Here is a 27,885-nt window from a genome sequence, read left to right on the forward strand (position 1 = left end):
TTGCCGAGTTTGGTGATCATTTCAATGACGGACCATGAAAACGAGATCTACGCAGCTTGGGATTGATGTGTCTGACGACATACTCAATGTATTGACCGTGTCATTGGGCTGTTTTGGTACTTGTTTCGGTGTTTTTCCGGCGCCTGGGCCTGTGGATGGGTGGAGCCTGCTCAGCATCGTCACTACTTGGGATCTTAATTGTCGGACAGAAGTAAGCTCGTAACCAGAATATTGTTTCTTCCTCGGTGTGCTTTTTCCCCCCGCATCATATCTTTGTCCAAGTGGAAATAATTCTCGTTTTTGTTTTTCTAGTATTAGCATTCTACTCTTGTGCAGCAGGTTTGTTTGTTCCTTTTGTTTGTAACCCGTGTCTTACTTCTCAACCTGTGCGGTTTAGATTCACTTTCTTTTGTTTGTTTTTCCCCATTTGCGATTTTCTTCTCCTTGCAGTCAGGACTCTTTCTGTTAGCATTGCTTCGTTTTTTTTTCGAATGGCTGTGCGGCTCCTACTTCGGCTGTGTATTTGTATTATCCATTTTTTGCTTTTTTAATTATTTTTCCCTTCGCCTAGCTCCTGTCTGGCTTTGCCCATCCATTTTTTGGTGCTGTTTCTTGGGTTGCTTTTCATTATTTGTTTTGCTCACCTTTGTCGTGCTCCCCTGTTGAAGTCAATTTATTTGTTTTGCTCAAATTGTGACTCAACATTTTGGGGGATCAATATTATGACACAAAATAATTACAGACCGTGGCACCTTGACTTCCAAGTTACATTTGTTGGATGACCGAACTCCTTACTCAATTTACTTGTATAACAAATAGACGTTCCCTCTAGACCTCATTTGTCTTGCAAATTATGGCTCACAACTAACAAAAAAAGCAACAACAGCAAAAACCGATCAAGCGACAGCCCGTAACTCCGAAAAAAGTCCTAAATTGAAGTACTTGTAAATCACGCTCCCACCGAATTTAAGGAATTACATTATGTAGGTGGTTCATCGTACATTCATTGCTGAAGAGGTGAAACTGCATTCCCAGGAGACCCATCGCTTTGCAGAAGGTGTAAGAAGCCGAGCTTTTCTTCTTGGGGCACAGCTTGAGGATCTGGAGACGGACCCGAACGTGTTTAAAATGCTGGAAAGCTGCTACGCTAAATAAAACACGAGCGAGCCAAATGGCTGATGTGCGTCACGCGTTTTGGAGCGTGCTTACCAAGAGCAGGTCATTAAAGAGGAAGACCTCTCTCTGGAGCTGCGAGAGTTTCTGTTTATGAGGTTTGTTGGCATCGGGAACCTCGAACAGACGACAGCAGCACACCAGACGTCTGTGAGGCACGGCCAAGATCTGCGACGGGGACAGCGAAAGAGACGAGCGCGGAGAAGTTAGTCAGTAGGCAAGCAAGTAGGTCAGTCCGTCGAGTTGTCACGTTGGCAGACGGTAAATTCACTTCTGTCATTTCGGTTAAAGGAAGGTTCGGTTAGGTGGCCCGGCAGTTTTAATCGGCAGCCGAGCGGGTGTGCAGGTATGGAAGGTGGCAGGTGAGCGACGCTTACAGTTTTCAGGCCCAGGATGGACTGCTCCACGCGGCTCACGTAGGTGACGTGGTCCTCATTGGATCGCAGCTCTCTTTGTTGGATCCTTTCGTAAATGCCGGCCACCATCTCCCTGGGGATGTCTGCGCCGTCGTCCACACCTGACAGAGCGGCAGTGTGCGTGTGAGTGTGTGCTATCTAGTTTACACAAACCACCTAAAATTAAAGTAGACGGAGGGACAGACAGAATGAAAGACAGACAGATATGCAAGATCTTTAAATGAGTGCCTGTGCACAGCCTGAATTGCTGGCCAGTCACAGCCACACCATGCAAGGTGGCTGCGCTATTTTTTTTTGGTCCGGTTTCCATGACGATGAACTCTCTGTCTGGAGGCGGCTGTTGACTGAAGAAAAAGTGCTGGTGAGCAAAGGTAAATAGAAGTCAAAGTGCCGCCGGGGCGAGCGCAGGTGATGAGATGCATGCGGAAAACACCGGCTCGTATCGTTAAATCGCAATGAGGCGCATTTAATTGGCACGCTCTCTGGGGCGGAACTCCAGGAGCTCAAGTTATCAGACATGGAACACCGGGAGAGCGAGGACAGCCCAGAAACTTTGACTTCAAGTGAAAGCCCGATAAAATACATTGCCATTGAAATTCATGTGTGCACTCGCGCAGTGTGTAAAGTATGTATGCTCACTTAATGGGTGTACTGTTTGCATGTGAGTATACAGTGAAGAAAATAAGTGTTTGAACACCCTGCTATATTGCAAGTTCTCCCACTTAGAAATCATGGAGGGGTGTGAAATTTTCATGGTAGTTGCATGTCCACTGTGAGAGAGATCATCTAAAAAGAAAAATCCAGAAATCAAAATGTATGATTTTTTTAACAATTTATTTGTGTGATACAGCTGCAAATATATATAAATAAAGACCTGTTGTCCGCCTTTAAAAGTCCACCTCCACTCCATGTATTATCCTGAATCAGATGCAACTGTGTGAGGTAGTTAGCTGTATAAAGACACCTGTCCACCCCATACAATCAGTAAGACTCAAACTTGTAACATGGCCAAGACCAAAGAGCTGTTCAAAGACACCAGAGACAAAATTAGAGAACTCCACACGCTGGAAAGGGCTACGGAGAAATTGCCAAGCAGCTTGGTGAAAAAAGGTCCACTGTTGGAGCAATCATGAGAAAATGGAAGAAGCTAAACATGAAGGTCAATCGGTCAATCTCAATCGAAGTGGAGCCCCATGCAAGATATCACCTGGTGGGGTCTCACTGATCCTTAGAAAGGTGAAGAATCAGCACAGTGTCACGTCCCATCGGAACGAGAGGTAGGACCCAAATGCAGGAACTCGGAAGACGCAAGGTAGTTCAAGAAGAGACACGTTTATTGTATGCAGGGGTCGGGGATCGAGCAGGCAGTCCGGTGCAGCAGCGGTAGTTGTGACGTCGGGCGAAGAGAACAGATGAGCGGACAGGCAGGAGTCGGTACACGGGGAAACAATCAACGCAGGCAGAAGTGTCAAGGAGTCAGGCTTACAAGGTTGGTCAGAGAACGGACGGAGGTCGGTACACACAGGTTCAGTCAGGAATACGAGAGTGCTGGAACGGGACATAAAGCTCAACGAACTGGCAGCGGACCAGTCGTCACCGGGTCCTATATATACACAGGCGGTGATCCGCCCGCATGAGTCGCAGGTGTGCGCCTCCCAATTAGCGCAGCCGCGCGGGCACCCGCACAGCTCGTGCTGAAGCAGCTGGATCATGACACACAGGACTACATGACAGGACTTGGTCTACGACCTGAAAAGAGCGGTTTCCAAGGTGACTGTTAGTAATACACTAAGACGTCATGGTTTGAAATCATGCACGGCACGGAAGGTTCCTCTGCTTTGTGTTTGGAGGAAGAGGAATGATGAGAACCATCCCAAGAACACCATAGCATCATGTGGTAGCATCATGCTTTGGGGGTGTTTTTCTGCATATGGGACAGAACGACTGCACTGTATTAAGGAGAGGATGACCGCGGCCATGTATTGTGAGATTTTGGGGAACAACCTCTTTCCCTCAATCAGAGCAATGAAGATGAGTCGTGGCTGGGTCTTTCAACATGACAATGACCCGAAGCACACAGTCAGGAAAACCAAGGAGTGGCTCTGTAAGAAGCATATCAAGGTTCTGGCGTGGCCTAGCCAGTCTCCAGACCTAAACCCAGTAGAAAATCTTTGGAGGGAGCTGAAACTCCGTGTTTCTCAGCGACAACCCAGAAACCTGTCTGATCTCGAGATCAGCTGTGTGGAGGAGTGGGCCAAAAATCCCTCCTGCAGTGAGTGCAAACCTGGTGAACAACTACAGGAAACGTTTGACCTCTGTAATTGCAAACAAAGGTTACTGCACCAAATATTAACATTGGTTTTCTCAGGTGTCCAAATACTTATTTGCAGCTGTATCACACATCTAAATCGTTAAAAAAGTCATACATTGTGATTTCTGGATTTTTCTTTTTAGATTATCTCTCTCACAGTGGACATGCATTCTCTTCGCCAAAGTGAAGCACAGCATCATCAGTGTACGCAGTACATACATACATACGTGCGTACGCGCAGTACGTGCGCCGCACATGACTTTCACCTCTGAGGTTGCGTATGAAGTCGTCGAGGCCCATTTTGCGCTGCGGTTTGATGTTGGGCGAGTACATGTCTGTGTTGAGGAGGACCACAGCGAAGGCCAAGATGAAGATGGTGTCGGGGTTGTGGAACTGCTGCACCACATCAGGGTTACACATACAGTAGCGCTGGCTGTTTGCACACACACACAAAAACATCACATCACAACATCACAAATACAGTCTAGACTTTGTGAAGGCTACTTTAAAGAACAACTGGAAACAATTTTTGGAAACATGTACTGTCCAGATGGTCCGTTGCTTCCGATACTTCCCAATAAATCACGATGAGCAAGCGAGAGGGAGAAAGAACTGTAACAAATATTGCTTACAACATTGCAATAGCATAAGCCTCAAGATGAATTAATCAGTCCCAGTTTGGAGCACATCCCAAAATATGTAAATTAATAAAGGTCTGAAAAGACATCAAGCGCTTATTGAATTCTCTAAACTCTTCATCACTTTTGAATCCACATCAAAGCATCCAGTTTCTACTCCGGAGCGACGAAACACTCACTTTTGCTGCGAAATGCGACCCTGACGAACGCGAGTTTCCATTCACTCTGTCAACTTTGGTCAAAAGTTCTTCACGACTGCTGAAAATGATGCCGAAAAATGCTTTAATATTCAGCCCGGCTCTGTTCAGTTCCGCCCGAAGGCTTCCAGCGAATGTTATAGAAAGCCCTTTCTAAACCTTCTTTGTGGCTCCTGAGGTGCAGTCTAACTTAATGAAGCGGCCCCCTGACTTCTCTATTATTATTTTGCAGCACATTTCACATTTTTAAGTTATGGATTGTGAGCTGGCGAGAATCGGAGGAAATGCACAATAGCACCATCTGAGAGTCTGCTAGCTTTCGGGAAGCAGATACAAATCATTAAACTCGACATTAACTTTTTAATTGCTTTTTTTCCCTCCAAAAAATCTGGAAAAAATGTATAGCCTTGTGTTTCCTTCAAGATTGTGAAGGCAAATGGCAGGAATGTTTTTGGTCAGCATTGTCTCAAAATAAGGAGCAGCCGTCATGAATGGTGCTGAAAGGACACGTTTGACAGTCCAAAGCGGTTTGTGCCCTCGGTCGTGAAGTAACGCTTCTCTCGTCACGTTGGCTCGCACGAGCGCGTCGAGATGCTGCACTGTCTTTCTCCTGCGTCTCTGCCGGCAGGCTTCCAAATGTCTCGCTCGCACCTCCCTGACTCCTTGACTGTCACTTGAGCTTACACACTGGTGCATTTGGGGAGTCGGGGGGGCTTTCGTCACAGCCGCCAAGACAGGAAACCAAGGCGGAGACAATTAAAACCAGAGACGACTCGCTATGGCGTAATATTTTTTAGGTTTTACTTGTTTTTCCAATTTTATTTAGCACACGATGGTACGATGAGATGCTTAAAGTGTCACTAATAAAATCAAGAATGGTGCTCAGTAAGTTGAACTAACAAAGGCCATTTGTGTTGCTTCTTTTGTCTGTTTGTAGGTTACTTTGTGGTTCATGGACGGCCGTAGCATTTTGATTTGCAACATTCCTTAATGTTCTCAATAAAACTTCTCCATGTAATTTCACCTTCTGGTCCTCGTCACTGATCTAAAAAAAAAAAAAAAAAAAAAAAGACTGGATAGCTCATTGGCCACCAAAGCTGATATCCGCCATCTTGATACTCCCAAAACAACCGTGCCGACCTGTGTTAATCACAAGTTTTGTGGCTGTGAGAATACATTCCACAGGTAAGTTAGAAGGATTTACTTTGACACTGTTGAAGTTTGTTTGTGAAGGTTTTTTTTTTTTTTAAGTTTCTGATGGGCTTCGTTCACTTGAACAAAGTTTTGTTTACAGTTGTTGTTGTTCGCTGTTCACTCTCTGCTTCACCTTTACAGGCTGACGGTTTTTCATGAAAAAGTGATGTCAATATTTTCCCAAACTTCATCAGTGGATAAGCAAGAAAACACATTTTCTGTGAAATTTTTTGATGAATTTCATAATACAGAACTCTGCAAATTGAATTAGATTTTCAAATGTGAGGAAACAAGTTTGAATTTTCTGTCTGAAATAGGACGTCGCAAAGACAACAACGCGTTTAGCATGTATTTTAAAATTAGTTATCTTTGGGTTCAATAGAGCTTGTGCACGCGACGTCATCATTTTCTCGGCGCCCTATTGCCGGTCAAACAGAGGTGCTCGACAATGTGGGAAACATTGAACCGGAGGAGAATATTTACAACACCCGAGACCAGTTGTGCTGTTGGTTGTTACAACAGATGAGACAGATATTCAAAGAGATCATTGTATGGTATTGCATCTGAAAAGACCAGAAAAGATCGATGGATTTCGGCAATTAAACGTGTTGAATGGTGCCCAACCAAAATACAAACACGCCTGTGTAGCGATCACTTCATTTCAGGTAGGAATTATTCTTAATCTCAAATTATGAAGTATTTATAATGCCAAATTGGCTCATTTGAGAACAATGCGTATAAAAAAAAAACTGTCGCAGAGGGTTATGGAGGTTAAGTGTGGCTGCAATCGCTTCCGTGTACATTCCGTGGAAACGACTCTGTCCTTCTTTCTTTTTTTCAAGTATAGTTAGTGAATGCGAGTTGTAGTAAAACCAGGGGTCATTTATTTAAATATAGGTATTTGTATTGAATACAAGCTGAAAAAATCGATGGATTCCAGCAAAGGGTAACGTGTCGTGGGATTTATTCCTGATGAGAACAAATCCACCAACAAAGTATTCGTATGCATCCAGACTTTTATACGCTTTCAAACTTTTCAGTGTAAATCTCGACGACTTACTCACCAGATAAACATGAATCTCCAGTTTTCTAAGACTAGCGGAAGCGAATTAACTGTCCAATTTCTTATCGGCGAAAACATCAACTTCGGCGTTAAATATGGGCTCTATGGCGAGTTTATCTAATTTTTCCACATACCGTCATTTATTTTCATGTCTGACGGTATCGGACAAGACTCTGGGCGTCGCGCTGCAAGACATATTTCCGGGTCGTCTCCAACCGACTTAGCATTGAGCGATGCTTAGCTTGACCAGCAATATGGCGAGGTAAACAAAACTCTATATATGAGTCATCGAGGATGCTTTCTGATTCACTGAGCAAGACCGTATCATTTTCAATTATGTGGCACAGGGGAATTTTTGGTCCCAATTGTCTCAATAAACATTTAGTGAATGTTGCGAGGCCATTTTAAATATGCAGCAAATCTAGTAGTCAATGGTTGGCCGCCTGATTCCAAAAAATCGGCATTGAAGAAGGAACGTAGCCGACACCTTCGTATTGCTTTAATTATTGAAACCTTTCCATGTTGACAGCAGTTTTTGTGGAATCCTGCAAACTGCTGGTTCGTGCTGGATTCACCCAATGAAAAAAAATAAATAAAAAAAAAAAAAAAAAACAGCAGCTTCCCGACTTGTCTACTTGACGTAATATGCAGCAAATGCTGAGGGGAGGCAAGCTCCACAACCGAATGCATGACTCCACACACACACAATGTGTGTATGTGTCTGCACTGTGAATACACACTATTAACGTGTTGTGCGTGTGTGTGTGTGTGTGCGCACGTCACTCTTGGCTCCAGATCTTATGTCGGCAGTCTGTTTGAACAGGAGCCTGGCATCTGCATATCATGAAGGTTCGCATGCCAGCTGGCACAAAGAGGCCCGTGCCACGATGACAGAGCAACACACACACACACAAATGACATAACAAGTGTTACGTAACACACGGCGTATCCCGGTACGGCCCGCTCACTTGTGACCTACGCTCACGGACCGTGGTACGTGATGGCTGGTGACAGATGTGTAATGCGCGCCACCCAAAGGGCCCGGGCACCTATGACTCGCCGGGATGTGATGAAGTGATCTGATTGGTCTTCCAATGAGACGAGATGCATGATGCCTGCTCGATTCAACACACTGTGTAAAGGTCGCATGATATAAACTCAAGGGGACTCTGTCCCTGGGGTGCTGAATTTATATCCACACACCAACAATTGGCCCCAAATGTGGCATTTTCACCCCTTCCGAACAAAGCCCGCACATGCACGATTAACAGATGTCTCTAAAAGATACTCCTGAGTGATTATCCCGCGCTATTGGGTGCTCAAAGAATGACGTTTGTACTTTCCGCCCCAATGTGCATGAAAATTGGAGGATTTCCCCCTACGGCTCAAAGTCCCCTTAAAGTTTGTGCTAAGTGATTAGCCAATGACGTGAGGTGTTTTAAGAGTGGTTTTACACCTCAATCTGCTTGGTTACCAGCAATTGTAAACAAAAGCAAATCCTTATTGTGTGTGGTCAATTCCGAAGTGGGGCCAAGCCACAGATTCTGTGATTATGACGTGAAATGGAATCTTAGACGATCAGCAATCTCGCTGAAGATGCTGGTGCTGCTGCTGCTGAAAATAAACAAGAGGAGCAACGGGTAGAACGTGTCTCACAAGACATTCACCACAACAGAAATGTCAAGGGAAAAAAACAACAACAATGTATGTAGTTACCAGATAAAAATGCAGCCAAGCGTCTCCTATTCCGTATTTTCCGACGATTTGGGTATTTTTTTACACTGTATTTTCTGTCCATCCTCTGCCACCAGGCTGGCTTTCAGAGGTCCGTCTTTGTAAAACAGCAGACGCTGAACCGGAAATGTGCGCAGTTCACTGTACGCCACATGCAATAAGAGGAGTAAGTACAAAATGCATTTTTTCCCTCTTCAAACTATGACTGGGTTGCACGTGACGTCACGCTTGTTCATCCGGGTACTTGACAACCACCATTGTTGCAGACAAGCAGTCAGCCGTCCATCGTCATCATGCCAGATTTTTGTTGCGTCTATGGATGTGGAAATCATGGAAACGGAGACATTGGGAAGCGTTTTTTTCCGTGTTCCAAAGATTAGATTACATGAAGAAGAAGATACAATGGAGTTACTGAAAAAACGGCAACAAAAGCGGCTTGCAAATATACGACATGCAGATCTGAACAAAGCTCGAGTACACAAGGCACACACAATGGTTATTTGAAAGTCTCTAGTTTGTAGTATAGTTCTAGTGTCCGGATATTCTATTTCAGGGAAGTCTTTCAGATCCTTTGAAAGTACGTCGTTGTGGAGAGTATACGGATCGATATCTTCACAGAGTTTGATCTTCTGTACTTATCTAGCTTTGGCGACATCATTGAGTGAATTAAAGTAGGGGAAAAATATCCGCAGCTTACACATGGGGGTGTGGACGTTGCCATGGTGATGTCGTCTGCAACGCCTAGCTTGTCTGTAGAAATGGCGGCGATCGTCACGTGATTGCAACCCAAGGATATGTGCGGCCTCTAACATTTAAAAGAAACACCTAAAATATCGTAACGCAGTATTGTGGGCCTGTGAAGATCTGAGAGACTCTTTTGTGATTGAGGATTATACAAAAAAAGCTTGACTTTGACGGTGTGTAGCTTGCTTAGGTCTGAATGCATTGTAGTCTCACTATCATTGGCTAACCCAGTAGAAAAGTCCCGATTACACTTGAATGTGTTGAAAAATATGAATTAGTGGAATAAGGGAGCGAGCCTTCATGCGCCACGTTCTTACACTGCTGCACATATTAGTTGATTGCACCCCGGTTGTAACCTCAAACCGCCGGTGCACAGTTTTTATGCGCACATATTGGACATGTAGTAGTCTGTTGTCGTTCATTCCATAAGTGTTTGGCGTTGCAAGTTTGTGTTCTGCAGCACGGTGGAGCAGCTGGTAAAGCGTTGGCCTCACAGTTCTGAGGTCCCGAGTTCAATGCCGGAAAAATATATACATCTATGTAAATAAAACACTGAGATGGAATAGCTACACGGTTCAAAAACAATGAAACGAAATCAAACTTATGTACAACGGTACGTCTGTGGTTATAAGGTTAAGAGAAAAGCCATCAAATCTTTTTAATTCCTACGATGCTAGCTTTCCGTTTGCGGATATTAATAGTACTGACCCACAGAAAGCGGCACACACCTCTCACTCAATTGTGACTACACAACGTAGATCGAAATCAGTCCAATCGAAATCAAGTCTTACTACAGCTAACCAGTGGAATTTTGGTTGGGGGGTAGGATATGGAGGGGGGAAAAGGACATGCTTGAAAAAAAAAAAAAAAAAAGAGTCAGCATGGCAATTTTAGTTTTACAGCATAAAAACCTATAAGATATGTGATATGCGAATGCTTAGAAATTAGCTTTATAGAGGACATTTAAAAGCTCTGTCAGGTGATACTTGATGAAAAAAAAATGGAATCCCTTTGGTCATATTGATGTATTTTGTTGATATGATAAAAGAAAGGATAAGGCAGACCTCATCTTCCTGCACAAAGGACACACGAAGCCTATTACGTCGACTGCGGCGCATCAATAACGCTTTTTCTCAGATTTGTCCCTACGGGTAATCTGTGGACACATCCAGCGAGCTTCAAGGGCAGCGCTGCAGAGAACATTTGTTTGCTCATCTTCTTCCTTTTTTACTTTTAATCGCGGTCACTACAGCGGCATCATCAAGGCAGCGTAAATACGCTTAAAGGGGTAAGATTATGGAATCTTTAATTGCGCGTATGAAAACGGATGGGCCTGAGTACATGCACATCCACCAAGTGTGAAATTATACAACCAAGAAAAACTTTTGTGATTCTGAAAAATGTATCAGTATGCAAACCCTTCTGAAGTATGACATAACAGCGAGGCGACTCAACATAATACCAACTTTACACGCCTTGTTTTTCCACCGCTGACTTGGAGGAATTTCAATCTAACATTTCCAAGCCAAACTGCACAAAAATATTTTATCAGCCAAATGTTTAGCAGAGCTTTGGCGTTGTTGGATGCAAAATTTGACACGATTGTTTGGTGAAGGTGTCAAGGTAGTGGTCGGTGTGTTTGGCAATGCGTCCGCTGCATGGGCCAAATACGCGACTTGGCGAATTTGCGACGTATGTTCCTACTGCTCTGTGAGAACGATAACGAGAACTGGAGCTCAGTTGGAGGCCTTCTATGCAAAATACAAAGGTAGAAGATTAAAGTTGCTGCAGGTCTCCTGCTATAGAGCTCGTGCACCTACATCATAAAAATCACGTGACCTTTGTCACCATATTGCTGGTCTAACAAAGCATTGTTCAATGCTAAGTCGGTTGGAGACGACACGAAAATATGTCTTATAGCATGATGCCCAAAATTTTGTCCGATACCGTTAAACATTTAGAAGGTGATAATAAACGAAGGTACGTGGAAAAATGAGAGACACTTGGCAGAGAGGACCCATATTTCATGCTGAAGTCGATGTTTTCGCCGATAAGAAATTGGACTGTTAATTTGCTTCCACTTCTCTTGGACAACTGGATATACACATGGATCTGGTGAGTAAGTCGTCGAGAGTTTGAAAGCATATAAAAGTCTGGATGTATACAAATACTTCGTTGGAATAAACATAGCGACGGGTTGACAGCTCGTGAACGTGGAAGCGGATTCGGCTACATGTTAACCTTTGTCAGAATCCATCGATCTTTTCAGCTAGTATTCAATACAAATACCAATATTTCAATAAGTGACTCCTGGTTTTACACAAACCGCATTCTTTAAATATCATTGACAAAAAAAAGAGGACGGGGAGTCGGCTCCTCCATACACGGAAGTGTATTGCGGCCACACTTACACACACACACCTCTAAACCTCTCTGCGATAGATGTCTTTTTTTTTTTAATGAGCATTGTTCTCAAATGAATCAACTTGTGATTATAAATACTAAATACACCATCCATCACGTTTAATTGCCGAAATCCATCGATCTTTTCTGGTCTTTTCAGCTGGTATTCCATAGAAGGATCTCTTTGAATAGCTGTCTTTTCTGTTGTGACAACCAACAACACAACAGGTCTTGGGTATTGTAAATATTCTCCTCCAGTTCAATGTCTCCCACAATGTCGAGCAGCTCTGATTGACCGCCGTGAAAATGGCGACATCACGTGCACGAGCTCTTGTAGAGCTTCGGAATTTACCACAGCCGGAATGAAGTGCTCCAAATCTGTTTTGCTAAGAGCGGAGGTTGTTTGCGCATACCTCTATACACGTGTCAGACCTTGACAATAAATAAGAGAACAAAATAATACATGAACACAAAATGGCAATAGCGAGGCTTCTCTTCACGTGTTCAGTTGTGACTTGGGCTGAAGCTCGGCATCACAACGCATCACAACTCCCTCAAAACAATGTGTTTGTAACGCTCGCCAGGAGGTTGTTGGGAAGTAGAGAGCATCTATTTTTGTACACACGCTGATTCCCTGCATCAGTTTTGGGTGTTGTAATTGGCGAGTTCATCCACGGTTCCAAGGCAATCAGTATAATTTGTTAATGATACCAAGACTTTGCTCTCCTCACAACCTGTCACCACGAGCTCTCACAAGCACTTAAAGTCGATTAAAATGTCTCGCTGAATCCGGATGCCTGCTTGCCCCAAGGCTGATACATGACATCAAAGATTCTTTCCCTTTTCTCCTAAAAAAAAAAAATCGATTGATTCCAGAGTATGTAAGCACCAGTCGCCGGTGGCGTAACAAAACAGTGCCCTTTTGGTTTTTAGGGTGTGATTGTGTTTTTCAGGAGCGGAGCTGTAGTCCAATGTGCCGCAATAAAGTCAGGACATTTATACAGTCCTGCATGAAATCATTCATCGAACTAAAAGAAAACAAAATACCATAATTTCTGGCCAACAAGCCGTGACTTTTTTCACACGTTTTCAACCCTGCGGTTTATGCGGTGATGCAGCTAATTTGTGCATTTTTTCTAACGCCCGCAAGGGGGCACTTGAGCAGAAAAGGTAAGAATGAGACCGGTGGAATACAGTAAATGTGCCGAGGAAGTGACTTTTACCGGCCCTGGTAGCGCTGCATTAGCGTTAGCGCTGTGCTAACGTGTTGCTGCTGTGTTACTGGCATGTCTCAGTGATATTTACAGGTAAGTTTTGTTTTAACCGGCCCTGTTAGCATTAGCTTTAGCGCAGTGCTAACGTTAGTGTTAGCGCAAGCTGTGTACCGTCTTTCTTTGTAGATATATTGTGTGGGTTTCAATGTGGGCACTTGCGGCTTACACAGCTGTGGCGTATGTATGTACCAAATTGTATTAGAGACAACGAGACACGGAAAAGTATTAACATGAAATTAATATTGTTCACCCTCATTTTCATCATTTTATTGTGTTTTTGTTCATCAACATAAAGTTCTCTTTTCTATTGTAGATTTCACCAAGTCAGTTTTAATTTCTTATTGCTTCATTTTCATTTTACATTTGACTTACCTACATGATACAAATGTATTATAGTTATGTTGTATTGTTGTACATATTATGACAAAAATGATAACATAAAACGTGTATTTCAAATAATAAATAGTGGTTCCGAATTGGTCCGATTGACATTCATGACAATTTTGTATGCTGTTCCATTATTTAAATGTGAGCGTGTCGGTATCCATCCAGAGGTTCAGAGGTACCAAATGCCCGGACCTGCTGCAATTAGTGACCCGCCGAATGCCAGGGTGCCAAAGTTGAGGGTGGGCATGCCCTATTTTGGCTCGGCAATGTTTATCCGTGTGAAAATATTCGGTTTTAGCGCTCCCGGCTTCTCACCTAAAGGCCTCGATGAGTCGCTCCACCTTTTGCGCCTCGCCCTGCACTCGCACGTGCGCTTGGAACTTTCTCAGGGCCTCGTCCAGCTCCATGCCCGAGAAATCCATCTCGTCCACCACGCAGCTGCCGGCAAGCGCACACATTTGCAAGTGAGAGGGGAAAAAAAAAAAAGAAGAGAGAAGCAACAATTTAGCAGAGGGAAAGAAACGTGGGTGTTTGCGTCCGAGTGAGTGCGCACACAAACACACGCTGATGGGCAAAACCTTCCTTTACAGTCATAATTCCATTACAGAGCCATTGACCTGGAACACACACACAGGGGTGTCGGGGGGTGGGGGTGATGACATTGGGAGTTAGAAGCACCACAGCCACATAATGACATTCAAAGGAGTACATGAAAGGGCTAAGAATGTGCCAATGGCAGCGCACACATGAACGTGCGTGTGTGCAGTGACCTATTTTGACAATATCTGCAACAAGCTCAGCAAAAAGCCTCTCCTTTCACCCTGGAAGTGTTTCCGCATGCGGCTGGGAACCGAAAACACGAGCATTTTGAATGAAAACATTTTGCATTTAAGCATGCCCGAGTGTCATCGCATGCATTTTACTACTATGAGGCCCATGCCGAATAGTACAACTGGGAGACAAAAAGGTGATGTTTTGTCCAAAGAAAATGATCCAAAGTTCCGAGACAAAATGTACATTTACCAGCTGTAAGATTACCAGGCAAAAGTTGCTACAATTTTTTCCAACATTTGAAGAGTTTGTTTTCAAAACGAGACATGGGCATTTTTTTCAGATTTACGAAACTTGCGCCAAAATTATCCATTCGGAGCTGGATAATTTTGGCGCGAGTTTCGTAAATCTGAAAAAAATGCCTATGTCTCGTTTTGAAAACAAACTCTTCATTTATAAAATTCCAGCAATACTGAGAGAAACGTATGGAAGCATATTGAAACATATCACGTTATAATGTGGATGTTTCATGTTATAACAAGATATGTTTCACATTATAATATGGTTAAGTATTCAAGTAATGTAATTTATTTCATGTTATAATGAGGTATGTTTCACGTTATAACGCAGTAGCGAACTTTTTTTTTGGGGGGGGGGTGACAGCGATACGCTCCCGCTGAAATGAAAATGCAGTGTTGTGAAGATAAAGTATCTATTCCGAGAAAATGATGGGAGAAAAAAAACCACTATATAGTACATAAAATTGGATAAAATTTCAAATTCCTGGCTGAAACAGTGTCTGGTTTCAGAATTGCAGCTTGCTAACTGGCTCAAGTTCCCAAGTGAAGGTTCACCTTGTGCTCATTAAATGCTAAACATTAGTCAAAAATGTCCACTCATGTCAGAAAGCTTGTGCATTTGTTTGTTTGCATATTCTCTGCTTACAGCTAATTAATCATAATCATAATAATGCTGATCAATATGCATTTCTAACAGGCTAACATCAACCTAAAACTGCATACAAAGTTGAATGGAAAATCTGAGCTTTTTGGCTGGGCTGAAATGGGGAAGTGTCAAAGGCACTTTACTGTGGTATAAATCATTCCACCCGTCCATTTTCTTTGCCGCTTATCCTCACGGGACCCTATCCCAGCTGTCAACGGGCAGGAGGCGTGGTACACCCTGAACTGGATGCCAGCCGATCGCAGGGCACATCGAGACAAACAGCCGCACTAACAATCACACCTAGGGGCAATTTAGAGTGTCCAATTCATGGTGCATATTTTTGGGATGTGGGAGGAAACTGGAGTGCCCGGAGGAAACCCACACAGGCAAGGGGAGAACATGCAAACTCCACACAGGCGGGGCCGGGATGGAACTTTACCAGCTGATACACCGCGCCGCCTATTGGCAATATACTGTAAATAATTATATACACTAAATTCATACACTTTATAGATCCAATTATTGGGCTTTACACGCAGGGAAGAAAATATTTCAGCGTCTACCCTCTGCAGCTACCCTACAAGAGTTTCCGCTGTGATGGGATCTCCCTCACTTTCTTTTTTAGTCGTTGAGCAGAAAGCAGCAGACAAGTCACACCTCATTCTTAACCTTGGAAAGCACTTGACAGAAAGCCCCCAAGATGCAAAGTAAGGTTTTTTTTTGTTTGTTTTGTTTTTTAAATCCAATTTTATATGGCTCTCAGCAACACGACGTGCTTTTATGGATTTTTTTTTTTTTTTTAAAGGGGTTGGGGGTTATCATTCAGCAATTTTGAAACATGACAACGAGTCCTGGAGGTGCTCTAAACAAAGGCAGCTGATTTAAATCCAAGATTAAAGTACAGGAGCTGCTGCTAATGCAACTCTGGGGTTGTAAGTGCTTCGCCACATGGCCGTAGCTCACTCTAAATGCATTTGGGCGCATGCTTATCACTTGCAGCAAGCCAAGATATCAGCATAGCTGTCAATGTAGCAGTCAATAAAAAGCGGGAAGTGCTAAACCTGCAAAAGGTCTCGTGTAATGCATCGCTCTTCTCTGGCCGAGCATACATAACATCAATCTGAATGATGCTGCTGATAAACTGTTTGAAAGGAAAAATTGCTGTTGCATGATGGGAAACGGAGGCACCAGTTCCACATTCTTCTTCAACAACCTCAGAAAAAAAAGCCCCTCTCTCCATTTTGGATAGTCCAAAGATATTTGAAGGAGTATTTTAAATCAAAGTCCGTTGCATTTAAGGGCCATGCGGCAGATGACTGTTATGAAAGAAAAGGCAGATTTTTTTTTTCAAAGAAAAGCATTGTACGTTTATAAGAATGAAATGGTATGGTTAAGTGGGGGGGGGGACTGTTTTCACAATGAATTATATTTTTACAAGGAAAAAAATATTTTGTAAATTTAAATGAAAGTTAGCTGGGATAGGTTCCAGCAACCCCTTGACCCTTGTAAGGATAAGCAGCTTGGATCATGGATGGATGGAAAAGGTAAAATATTACAATACGTTATTGGAAATTTTAGGAGGACAATGATCCATTAAAATAGTCAAATGCAAAAAAAAAAACAATTAATTTAAGTTATTGTAATTAATTAAAAAATTGCAGTAAAATTTCAATAATTTCATCATAATATTATGAGAATAAAACTGTAATATTACAAGACTAATTTTAGGGGAAAAAACTATTACAATTATTAGAATTCAAATGTTTTTTAATGATGGAAAGTTACAAAAGCAGTCTCCTGACCAGTATAAAGTCATATGACATTTTAATTTTATGAAGCTCATATTTTACTTTAAAAAAGATGATATTAAAGGAAGAATAAGGTTGTCATTTTTAAAAAAACGATCTTTTTTTATTAGAAAAAGATTAAAAGTTATGGGTTCAATCTTGTAACAGTACAAGAAATACATCATGAGATAAAAGCAGAAATTGTATGATTACATAATTTAAAAAAAATAAAATGATAGTGCTGTGAGTAGAAAAATATATCGTTTTCAAATCAAGTGGTATTTTTTTCTGAGAAAAGGAAAAGAGGAGAAAAATATTTTTAAATTAAAGAGAATAAATCTGTAATATTATGAGAATAGATTTGAAATATTCTATGAGAGAAAAATGGGAATTAGATAAGAATTTGTATAGGTCCAAGAAAATCTTGGAAAGTTATGAGAAAAATACTTGTAAATTATAACAAAATGTCGTGAGAATGGAGTTGGACTTTTATGAGAAAAATGTTGGGATGTAATGAGAACTCCGTCTTTTGTGAGTAAAAAGTAATTTTACAAGAGTAAAAGTCATAAGAGTTTTTAAAGAATACAAGAATACAAAACTGTTCTAAAGTAGCAAGAGTGTAATCACAATTTATGCTAAAGAAGTTGTGAAAAAGTAGCACAATCCCAAAGTTAGGAGAAAAAAATTACAAAGTTGTACTATATAGATAAAACATTGCAAGAAAATGAGAATTATTGAATAAAGGCAAACGTAAACCTTGTCTAACAGAATTCATCATGAGTCTTTCTTTATCTAGCTCTAAACGACTTTCGTTTCTTGTGCATTTTTTAATTTCTTTTTTTTTATTCCCCTTCTTACCTTTATGTCAGTTTCAAAGCTAGAAGGCCAAGGCTCAATTGGCTGGGGGAAAAAAAAAACTTAGTGGTTCACAAAGACTCTCTAAAGTCAGTATAAATGATTGATATTAAATCGAAACTTGTCTCCATTGGGGGAAGAAAACAAACGAGGAGATTCTATTTAAGTCTACATGGCAAAATATTTTTCATTGTCCTGAAGACTGAATCAATAAAGACGCTGCAAGAAATGATTTCGATTCATTAAGATACCATCATGACTTCAGCATGAGACACGTTATGCTTTTTTTATTCACACTGTATATATCATTTTAAACAGCTTCCAAGTGTTTTCATAAAGTCCGGCAAATAATTGAGTTGTCTTTCTTCTCTGCCCTTCGCCCCCCATTTCGAACTAACAACATTCTTTTATGTCCTTACAAACGCCAAATTGATGTCTAACCTTGAACTTACCACGACCCCAAGTTATCAATTCTAATTCAAATTATCATCATGCAAATGCGCAACTGCTCGCCCCGCTGCCCTCACCCAACCGGGCAAAAGTTGACCTTTTGTTCGTCAAATGCAGGAGCCGACTGTGTGAAGAACAAAAAAAAAAGAAAAAAAAAAACCAAGCCACCACAGCAGCATGTGCTGTATTTTCCCTCAAGGAGGCAGCACTTCGTCAACAAGCTGCAGTACTTCACTTGTCAATTAGTCTATTGCTGCACCACATAGCTTGTCTGATACTAGATTGTTTTAAGAGGGCGGTTCTGTTTGTCAACTATCGCATTTGTTAGCATGACAACAAGGGGCGGAGTTGCTCATTGAGCCTCGAGTTATTTTGTTGGAATTGTTTATATGTGAATTAGCTCCACGTACTTTACTTCTTCTTCTACTTTACTACCGTAATTTCTCGAGTATAATGCGTCCTGAAGTATAACGTTAACCTATAAAAAAATCAGAAAAACCCTTCTACCAATGTACAATGCACACCAGCAGTTTGCTGCTACCCATGTGCTCAAAATATCGGGAATTATCTGTATTTATATTTTGTTAGGTTTGTACTTGTATTGTTTTTCGAAAACTGTCTTTACAACAATAATTAACAATAATCATTGTGCATCTGCTGATATAATCTCTTTAACTTTTTGAAAATTGTGCGCATTATTTTCGAAAAATTACGGTAATTGTAGGTTGGATGTGTACCTACATTGGGTGTGGCCTAGTGAGCTATGGAGTCAGGTTTCCAGTTCTAGTGCAGAGTGAGCGTCCGTGTGCGACTTGTGGCCTAAAGCAACTCCTAGCGAGGGTTTTCATTTTGTCCTTGCCCAGGTGTGAGGTTACCAGCACGTAATCTTTGGGGTACCACTGTAATTGCATACGAAGAACGCGGACTCACTCGAGAACGTCTCTGTTGAACTGCAGCTTGCTGTTGCCCAGGAACTCTCCAATCATCTGCCTGCTGAGGCCTTTCCTCTGGAGGAGGAAGTGCGCCACGCCGATGGCCGTGTCGGGTACGAAGCCGCGCGTGATCAGGAAGTGGATTCCTTTTTCCGGGTTCCTGCCGGCACAAGGGAGCAGCGACAACACTTTAAAGCGTGGACTGCAAAAACACGGGTTTGTGACGACAATTACTTCACAACATGCGGGGTGGGGCCCACTATTTAGCAGGTGACAGTCAGATACATATTCATATTAATTATGTTGTCAACATGACCCACTATCATTTGACATTCCCAAGAGAAACTCGTTCATTATGCAGCCCTTTATACTGTACATAGGAAATTGCATATAATCAAAAGGAAAATTACAAAATAAATACAAAAATCTGAAAAAACAGATACATTAAAACTTGTGTAATAACACATTTTGTGTTTTCAAAAATAAGAATGGCAGTGCAGAATCTACTTTAACTTAAATAATAATAGACATTGAATAAAAACGAGGTCCTTCAAAATATATTTAACGATGTATATAATGTGGGTGGCACGGTGGAGCAGCTGGTAACCTGTTGGCCTCACAATTCTGAGGACCCCGGTTCAAACCCAGACCCCCCCTGTGTGGAGTTTGCATGTCCTCCCCGTGCCAGCGTGGGTTTACTCCAGTTTCCTCCCACATCCCAAAAACATGCAACATGAATTGGACACCCTAAATTACCCGAAGGTGTGATTTTGAGTGCAGCTGTTTGTCTCGATGTGCCCTGCGATTGGCCGGCAACCAGTTCAGGGTGTACCCCCGCCTCCTGCCTGTTGACAACTGGGATAGGCTCCAGCACTCCCTGCGACCCTCGTGAGGATAAGCAGCAAAGAAAATGGATGGATGGATGGATATAATACTGGTATGTCTTCTTCTCTTTCTTTCAACTTATCCCGTTAGGGATCACTACAGTGTGGTATCTTTTTCCTCTCGAACACCCGCTGCCCTCATGTCTTCTTTCACAACATCCATCCAACTTCTCTTTGGTCGGCCTCTTGCTCTTTTGGTGTCCTCATCACCTTCCACCAATACACTCATTTCTAATCCTATGCAAACTGCTCCCTCCTGGAGAGAAGCTCAACATCTTCATTTCCGCCACCTCCAGCTCTGCTTCCTGTTGTCTCTTCAGTTCCACCGTCTCCAACCCGTACATCATGGCTGGCCTCACCACTGTCCTATAAACACAACACACCTGGCACCTTTCGCTAGGTTCTCCAACCTGCTTGGACCAGTTTCTTCACTTCCTTACCACACTCACCACTGCTCTAGATTGGTGACTCCAAGTATTTGAAGTAGTATTTGCTATCTCCTCTCCCTGTAGCCTCACTCATTCGTGGACATATATTATGTTCAGATGATATATCAGCTAATCTTCGTTCCCCTGTAGTGCATGCCTCCATCTTATGAAATATTCTTCCACCTGCTCCCTGCTTTCATTGCAGATCACAATGTCATCTGCGAACACCGTGTACCCACGGGGATTCTAACCTCCTCTGTCTCCCTATCCATCACGACTGCAAACAGGAAGGGGCTCAGGGCTGATCGCTGATGAGGTCCCACCTCCACCTTAAATTCCTTTTTCACACCTACGGCACACTTCACCACTGTTCTGCTACCCTCATACAAGTCCTGTGTTGATCTAACATATTTCTCCTCCACACCAGACTTGCGCATACAGTACCACAGTTCCTAGGTACTCTATCATAGGCGTTCTCTCGCTTGTTCTTCACATTTCACAAAGGCAGCTTTGTAACATGGTGGCTGGGATTTTTTCATTTTTTATTTTCTGCACTGTAGCTCGCAAGTGCCGGACTCCACCGTATTCAAAAGGCGACTTACTCTGGCTCTCTCAGTGTGTGAAGAAATTGCTTATGAAATCAAGAAAAAGATGAGCGCATTCATGCTCAAAAGCTGTTAGTTGAGGACGAGTCCGGGTCAGAGCGGCTGTCGGCGATGCGTGCCGCTTAATCAACTTTAATTCGCAATAACTAATAGTAATGTTGAGAAGTAAAAGCGAGTCGTGCTCTCTCGCTCTCTCTCTCTATTTATGGCTCCTTTCACATTGTTCATGCCCTACGATTCTCTCTTTTATTGCTCCGCCGTTGCCTCGATGGCTTTGCCTTTATTTTCTCATCCGTAGTGAGCCCCCACCACAAAAGAAGCTCCCACGGCAAAAAGGCTACTTTGAAGAGCGACTAGTGCAAATGTGTGTAAGGGAGTGTCTTTACAGTACGTGAGTGTCTGTGTGTGTGATTTTTGTGGTTCCACTTACACGTTAAAGAGGTTTAGTCCAATGCGATAGAGCCGTTTCCGATGCGTGTCGGTGGATAGGGTGGGCGACCGGCACGCCGTCGGATCTTGGCATCGATCCCTGGGCAGGGAGACCACCAGAGCCTGCAAGGCGTCGGGCCCGGTGCCCGCCGCCAGCTGCTGCGGATGGGTGTAGTGGTACTGCTGGTACTGCGTGTAAATCTGGGCAGGCTGCTGCTGGTCGGACTGGGTCGATGTAACGATGGCGGTGGAGGTAGACGTGGAGGTGGACCCTGTTTTGTCCGAGATGCCTTCCCCTTCTAAGGTGCCGTACCCCCCCGAGAGGGGCACAGCCGAGCCTCTCCGCGAACCCGGATCCAAATTCTCCAGCTCCTCGCTTGGAGGAGGCGCAGGGAATTCAGGCTCCTCAGTTGACTCTCCTCTGATGAGGCCCATCCCGCTCAAGGAGGTCTTCCTGCTGCCCGCTTCGCCGCCGGCGTTCCCCAGGGAGGTGGTGGTGGTGGTGGTGGTAGCAGAGGAGATGGTGTAGGAACTATTGCTATCAATGTGGACGGTGACGTCCCGGAAGGCCATGAGCAGAGAGCTGGCGCTGCGGGGGAGGCAGGCACTCTCGGCGGCGGCACGGAGGGCCCCTGGGTCCATGAGGAGTCCCTGGCCGTCCGGGCCCTCCGATACGCTCCAACCACGGAGGGCCTCATCAATCGACTGGGCCAACGAGTGAAGCTGAAAGGACAAAGGACACATCAAGCCTTGTCATGTTTGAGTAGCACATGGGAGATCTGTGTTTAAATATCAGTCAGAACACCAAAATAAATTGTTTATAGATGGTTCTTTGTCTAGATCTGCCCTGTGATTGATCGGTCACTAGTCCAGTGTGTGCACCGCCACTTGCTCTTGGAGCGCAAGCTACGCCGCCATCTCAAATTCGGTATCAAAGTATCAGATTGTGAACACTTTAAGTATTGAGTGTTGAACTCTTACTTGCCCATAGATGTGAAGTTTATGTACAGTAGTTGTCCTGCAATTGATGGCAAGTGGTCCAGGGTTTGTCGTGGTTCTGAGCTCAAGCATCAGTAGTAGACTCAGTATCAAACATCAAGTACATTTTTATGTCATTGTGCAGACCTTTGGTATCAGGGTTAGCATAACTCCCACACATCTTACGAGATCCTTTTTCGAATCGTCGCTGGAAAATATCTATAGTAATACAGTACATATAGTGAGACTCTGATGTGAATGTGAGTGTCCCTAAAGAGGACGAGAGCTATAGAAACATTTTTGTCACCTTGACACTTTTAATACATTGGGAACATACCTGCACTTTTCAAAAGGAACAGTCACCTCAGTGTCTACTAATAATAGAATACTTTGGTGAAGAATAAAGGATGAAAATGGACTCCTACTGTGAGCAGGTTAGCTAATTATCTGCCCTTTGTAAGACCGAGGGGTCTAGATGAATAGTGACAATGTCTTGGTAATTAGATCATGAGGCAAAACTGATGAAACAAGCCTTTCTTTCTGTTGCCAGCGTTGCATTTCAAAGTCATATAAGAGGAATGGCAGGCGTCACCTGGCTCAAAGATTCAAGGATTTTTATTGTCAGTGCCTTGTACAGTCTATAGAGTACATACAGTACAGAGAACCAAAATGCAGTCCCTCTCTCTATCCCTCTCTCTATATATAAATCTCGCTCTAGGAGCATCTAACTAAACATTAAAAATAAAATAATAATACAGTACAGGTAAGTCACTGATGGTGTAGTAGTACACGCGCCTGACTTTGGTGCAGGCAGCGTGGGATTGATTCCCGCTCAGAGATAAAGTTGCAACCTGCCTTGCGACTGACTGGCGACCAGTTCAGGGTGTAATCCGTCTTTTGCCCGAGACTAGCTGGGATAGGCTCCAACTCTCCCGTGGCCCTTGTGAGGATAATTGGCTCGGATGATGGATGGATAGTACAGTACAGAACAACTACAGAACAGTAGTTCTTTACGTATAGCTCATATAGACTGAAGTTCAATTGAGTTGAACGCAGTCAGATGGACAATGTACAGGAATCATTCATGAGTAAATATCAGATGAGGTAAAATATTGGCTTAGATGGCTTTTGCTGAAACGTTAGTCTAGCAAACAATATCACATTTTAATTATTATTAGATTACAATAAAATTAAACACCTATATTCTATGGTAATGGTCCTCGTTAGGGTCACAAATGAGCTGAGGTCTATCCCAGATGACTTTGGGCAAGAGGGGATTTACACCCAAGACTGGACACCAATCAATCGCAAGGAACCGAGAGCGAGGCATCAGAAAATCACAGTGGAACCCTTTCATTGAAGAACACTAATTAAAATCTGAATTGAATATGAAGAAACAGATACTAGATTGTTCAGAGATGTGTATGTGAGTGTGAATGCTTGTTTTTCTGCATATGCCCTCCAATTGACTCCTTACCAGTCCTCTTTTCATACAGCAATTCTTTCACCACGTCTCAGCTGGCTTAGGCTCTACTAGGTAGAGTCTACCTCACATGTGACCCTAATGAGAACCTCTATATTGTCCATAGTTGTGAATATGAGTGTCAATGGTTGCTTATCAAAATCAAACCGCGGACCTGCCCTCTAAATCCATATTTGCTGTTCGTTTTGACAGTAACGAATGTCAATAACTGCCATGTTTTGGCTGCCGCTTATCCCTCTGGAAAAGGTTTTCTTCTAAGTAGAAAAAAGATTTCTTTAAACCAGGATTCCTCGCCATACTGTGCCAATGCCATAAATCCTCACTGTCTTGGACCAGCTGCCTCATTCCTAGCTAGCCAGTTGGCTACCTAGCCAGGGTTACTGAGCCGACTGAGTTCCTCGGATGCTCTCGTCATTGCCCTCATTGTATTGTGTCAACTTCCCCTATTCATTCTGCTGCAGTTACCATCCACCTCGGCGATTGCTCCTTTTCGGCTTCGGTTGTTGTACCGCCACGAATATCCATGCAGGTTGTCAGGGCAGGCTAATGGACCAGGAGAGATCCTTCAGCGGAGATCTCAGTGGAAGGCTATAGCTACAACTGCAAGAGCTGAAATTTGGGAAATATTTAGGGTGCTTTGGGAGCAGTTCCAGCTCTTGTTAGACTCAATGAGTATTTTGCTGTGATTCAAATGTATACATTTTGATTTGTCCATTTTCCGGTGGAATCAAATGCCAATCCAATCCACTCATAAACAGCACTAGTCAAAATGTATCCTGTGACTGATTATCCACCAGCCCACGGTATATCCCACTTCTCTAGCACAAAGTCAGCTGAGCCAGGTTCCAGTTACCTACCACCCAGAACAACTAAGTATTTTTGGTGTAGAATAATGAGAACTCCAGCTTACTTGTTCAGAGAAGCAGTCCTCCAGCTGTGAGAGCGACGGTCCAGGACTTTGAGCGGGCCCCGGTCCCGAGGCCGGAGGGACAGCCGGCGCCGGGGCCGAGGCGGGAGACGGGGGAAGAGAAGTGGAGCGGCACGGCGGCGGAGGTGGCGTCTTGGAACGTAACGGTATCTGTCCCCCTCCCGGATGGAGAGAGTAACTGTGTCTCTGGGCGGTATTGCGGTTCCGTCCCGAGGGGCTGGGTTGGCGCAAGGAGATGCGGCGGGGTAGCTTGCTCTCCGAGAGAGAGTTGCGGATCTTTTGGAAATTTTTGCTTAGCTGGTACTGACGGAAGGCGGTCTGGATGCGACGGGCGGCCCGTCTGGAGATGAGGTGCCCTCCGTACTTCTGCTCCAGGTCTTCTATCTGAAGAGAGGAAGGTGGGGTGATGAATTCACATTTAAACTGTGGAGGCCTTTTTGAAGTAACAATTCCAACTAAATCGTATTTATAATCGTTTAGTAGCCAATGTGGCTGGAGAATTGGAAATAGAAAACAACCATCATGCATTCCTAATAATTTATATGTATTCAATGTAGTGTTTTCCAACCTTGATTGACACAAGGCGCATTCAGTGGTACCTCGACTTTTGGGTTGCAATCATTTCAAGCTCACAACTAAATACTGCATTGTACTATAGCGGTTTACATTTGATGCCTTGGGGGCAGGAAATTGAATTTACTTTGGTTTCAGGTTCATTTTGACAAATTCCTTTGTACAAGCCCAGGAAATTGCACTAAATAGCTGCTTCAAATCAATATTGATCACTTCCTTTTGAATTCTACCCTTGGGACCTTTTGTCGAGGATGTCAAGGGTAATTTTGTTTAACTTTCCAGGGGGGCTCGAAAGAGTGAGTTTTTGGGGAGAAGATATTTTGGTGAATACATTTTCACCAGGAGATAAATGTTTGCAAACATTTGTGGGTTTTCGGGGCCATAGATACATACCAGATGAACGAAAACTGTGTATGCTTATCTTCGTAAAGGCAGAACGCGAGTGTGGGTTCAGCAAAGCAGGCGTACCTAATAAATTGTTTCGGAAAGTTTCACTGCCCAAACTTTCCACTCATGAAGAAGAAAAATCAGAGCACTAGAGAAAAGGAGGACATCCGACGCACATCATGAGAACACTCCACAAAAATGCGCACACAGATGTCATTATTAGCAGTTACCATGGCAACCTAGACTCTTTCATGCTCCTGTCGCTGTGGATGTGGAAACAGTGGTGTTCATTTTTTTCCCCTTTTCATGTCAACAGAGACAGAAATAGATCTGAATGGGCTTCTGCTGTAGCAGCACGCAATGTCACCCTTGCAGCCCCCACACACCCCCACCCCCACCCGTCACCCCCCTCACTCCCAAAGTAAACCAAAGTTTCCTCTCTCTTCTGCCAAGGGAGAAAAACATACCCCAATACGGGAGGGCGTCGGTGACGTCAGGTTTACCTCTCACACACACGACTAAAATGCCACACTAAATGTGATGAATTAAGGAAATGCTCTCACACATGATATTGTAATGTGCCCATATAATATGCTGAAATGCTTTCACACATCCGACTGAAATACTTGCAAACACACTACTGAAAAATATTTATGTAAACTGGATTACTGCATATGAAAGGGTTTGATATACAAAAGCATTTCGGTACAGTATATCATATAATATCATTTTCAGAATATTATGTGACAACATTTCAACATAATCTTTTGAAGCATTTCAGTACAGTAGATGAAAGCATTTCAGCGTATGTGATATACATATATCATGATGTAGGAGCGAAAAGTACACTTTGAGAGTGCTGCAGTATGTCGTGTGTGAACATTTCAGTATGATGTATGAGAGCATTGTGAGAGTTTTGGTATAATTGTGAGACAATTCCAATCTATCATATGAGAGCATGTCACCATTAAGTGTAAAGGCAGTTCATTATATTTTCATTATGAATTATATTTTGGTATGAAACTTGAAAGCATTTATCTACATGACATTATACAACAGCATTTTATTTTGATGTGTGAGAGCAGCTCGGTATATCATAGGACGGCACTTCAATATACTATGTGAAAGCATTTCAATCCATATTATATGACAGCGTTTCAGCACATGTGAGAGCAGTCTAATATGTGATACAGTTTTCTTATACCATAAAGTACATTATATGAGAGCATTTAGCAAATAAATCATAGGACATTTCACTATGTCAAAGCATTTCAGCTTATTATATGAGTTTCAGTAAGTGTAAGAGCATCTCACATGGCGCGTGGTAGTTTTAGTATGATTTACAAGAGCATTTAAGTACATTATATGAGAGCCTTTAGTAAGTAAAGTATGATGTCATGAAATGAAAGCATAAACTGTGAGATGATGTCAGGATAATTGGTCTGCGAATCTCAGGTGTGTATACCTGTGCATCCTTGCAGGTTTGTGTGTGTGTGTGTGTGTGCGTGTGTGTGTGTGTGTGTGGTGTGTGTGTGTGTGTGTGTGAGTGCGAGTGAGAGAGAGAGAGAGAGAGAGAGAGTGTGTGTGAGAGAGAGCATATATGAGAGCGAGTCTTGAATTACAATGTGTCCCTAACGGGCCCTCGTACCCCGATGAGATGACACTTTTCCCGAGAAGGACGTACCTGTTTGTTTTTGTTCTCCAGGGAGATCTCGTACTCGCTGGGCCCCTCCCGCTTGGCCGCGGTGCCCTCCACGTCCGGTCTGCCCGAGGACGAGCCGTCCTCCAGGCTCAGGAACCGCCCGCTGTTGTGGGAAGACGAGAGGATAGGATTGCGATCAGTGGCCGCCTCCGTTTCCTGACCTTCAAAACACATCTGTGAGGTGCGTGTGTGTGACAGAGAGAGAGAGAGAGAG

The 27,885-nt window shown here is 43.2% G+C and overlaps 1 protein-coding gene and 1 long non-coding RNA gene across 4 annotated transcripts in view; one reads left to right on the forward strand and one right to left on the reverse strand.

Moving 5' to 3' along the window:
- The window catches only part of iqsec3b (IQ motif and Sec7 domain ArfGEF 3b), a 60,675-nt gene that overhangs the window by 6,338 nt on the left and 26,452 nt on the right, over positions 1-27,885 (reverse strand). For all 3 annotated transcript variants that reach the window (XM_061821998.1, XM_061821999.1, XM_061822000.1), the window contains 9 exons: positions 27,654-27,774; positions 24,992-25,393; positions 21,622-22,343; positions 19,273-19,434; positions 13,850-13,972; positions 4,167-4,333; positions 1,551-1,690; positions 1,210-1,341; positions 1,002-1,101 (listed from right to left, as the gene is read on the reverse strand). In XM_061821998.1, coding sequence (XP_061677982.1) covers positions 1,002-1,101; positions 1,210-1,341; positions 1,551-1,690; positions 4,167-4,333; positions 13,850-13,972; positions 19,273-19,434; positions 21,622-22,343; positions 24,992-25,393; positions 27,654-27,774 — 2,069 coding nt within the window. The remainder of the gene's footprint in view (positions 1-1,001; positions 1,102-1,209; positions 1,342-1,550; positions 1,691-4,166; positions 4,334-13,849; positions 13,973-19,272; positions 19,435-21,621; positions 22,344-24,991; positions 25,394-27,653; positions 27,775-27,885) is intronic.
- Positions 5,842-27,768, forward strand: LOC133501881 (uncharacterized). The gene is made up of 3 exons (XR_009795302.1): positions 5,842-5,920; positions 19,299-19,490; positions 27,675-27,768. It is a non-coding gene; the product is annotated as an uncharacterized LOC133501881 (long non-coding RNA).

This window comes from Syngnathoides biaculeatus, chromosome 6, assembly GCF_019802595.1.
Source record: "Syngnathoides biaculeatus isolate LvHL_M chromosome 6, ASM1980259v1, whole genome shotgun sequence".
In the NCBI taxonomy this organism is placed as follows: domain Eukaryota; kingdom Metazoa; phylum Chordata; class Actinopteri; order Syngnathiformes; family Syngnathidae; genus Syngnathoides; species Syngnathoides biaculeatus.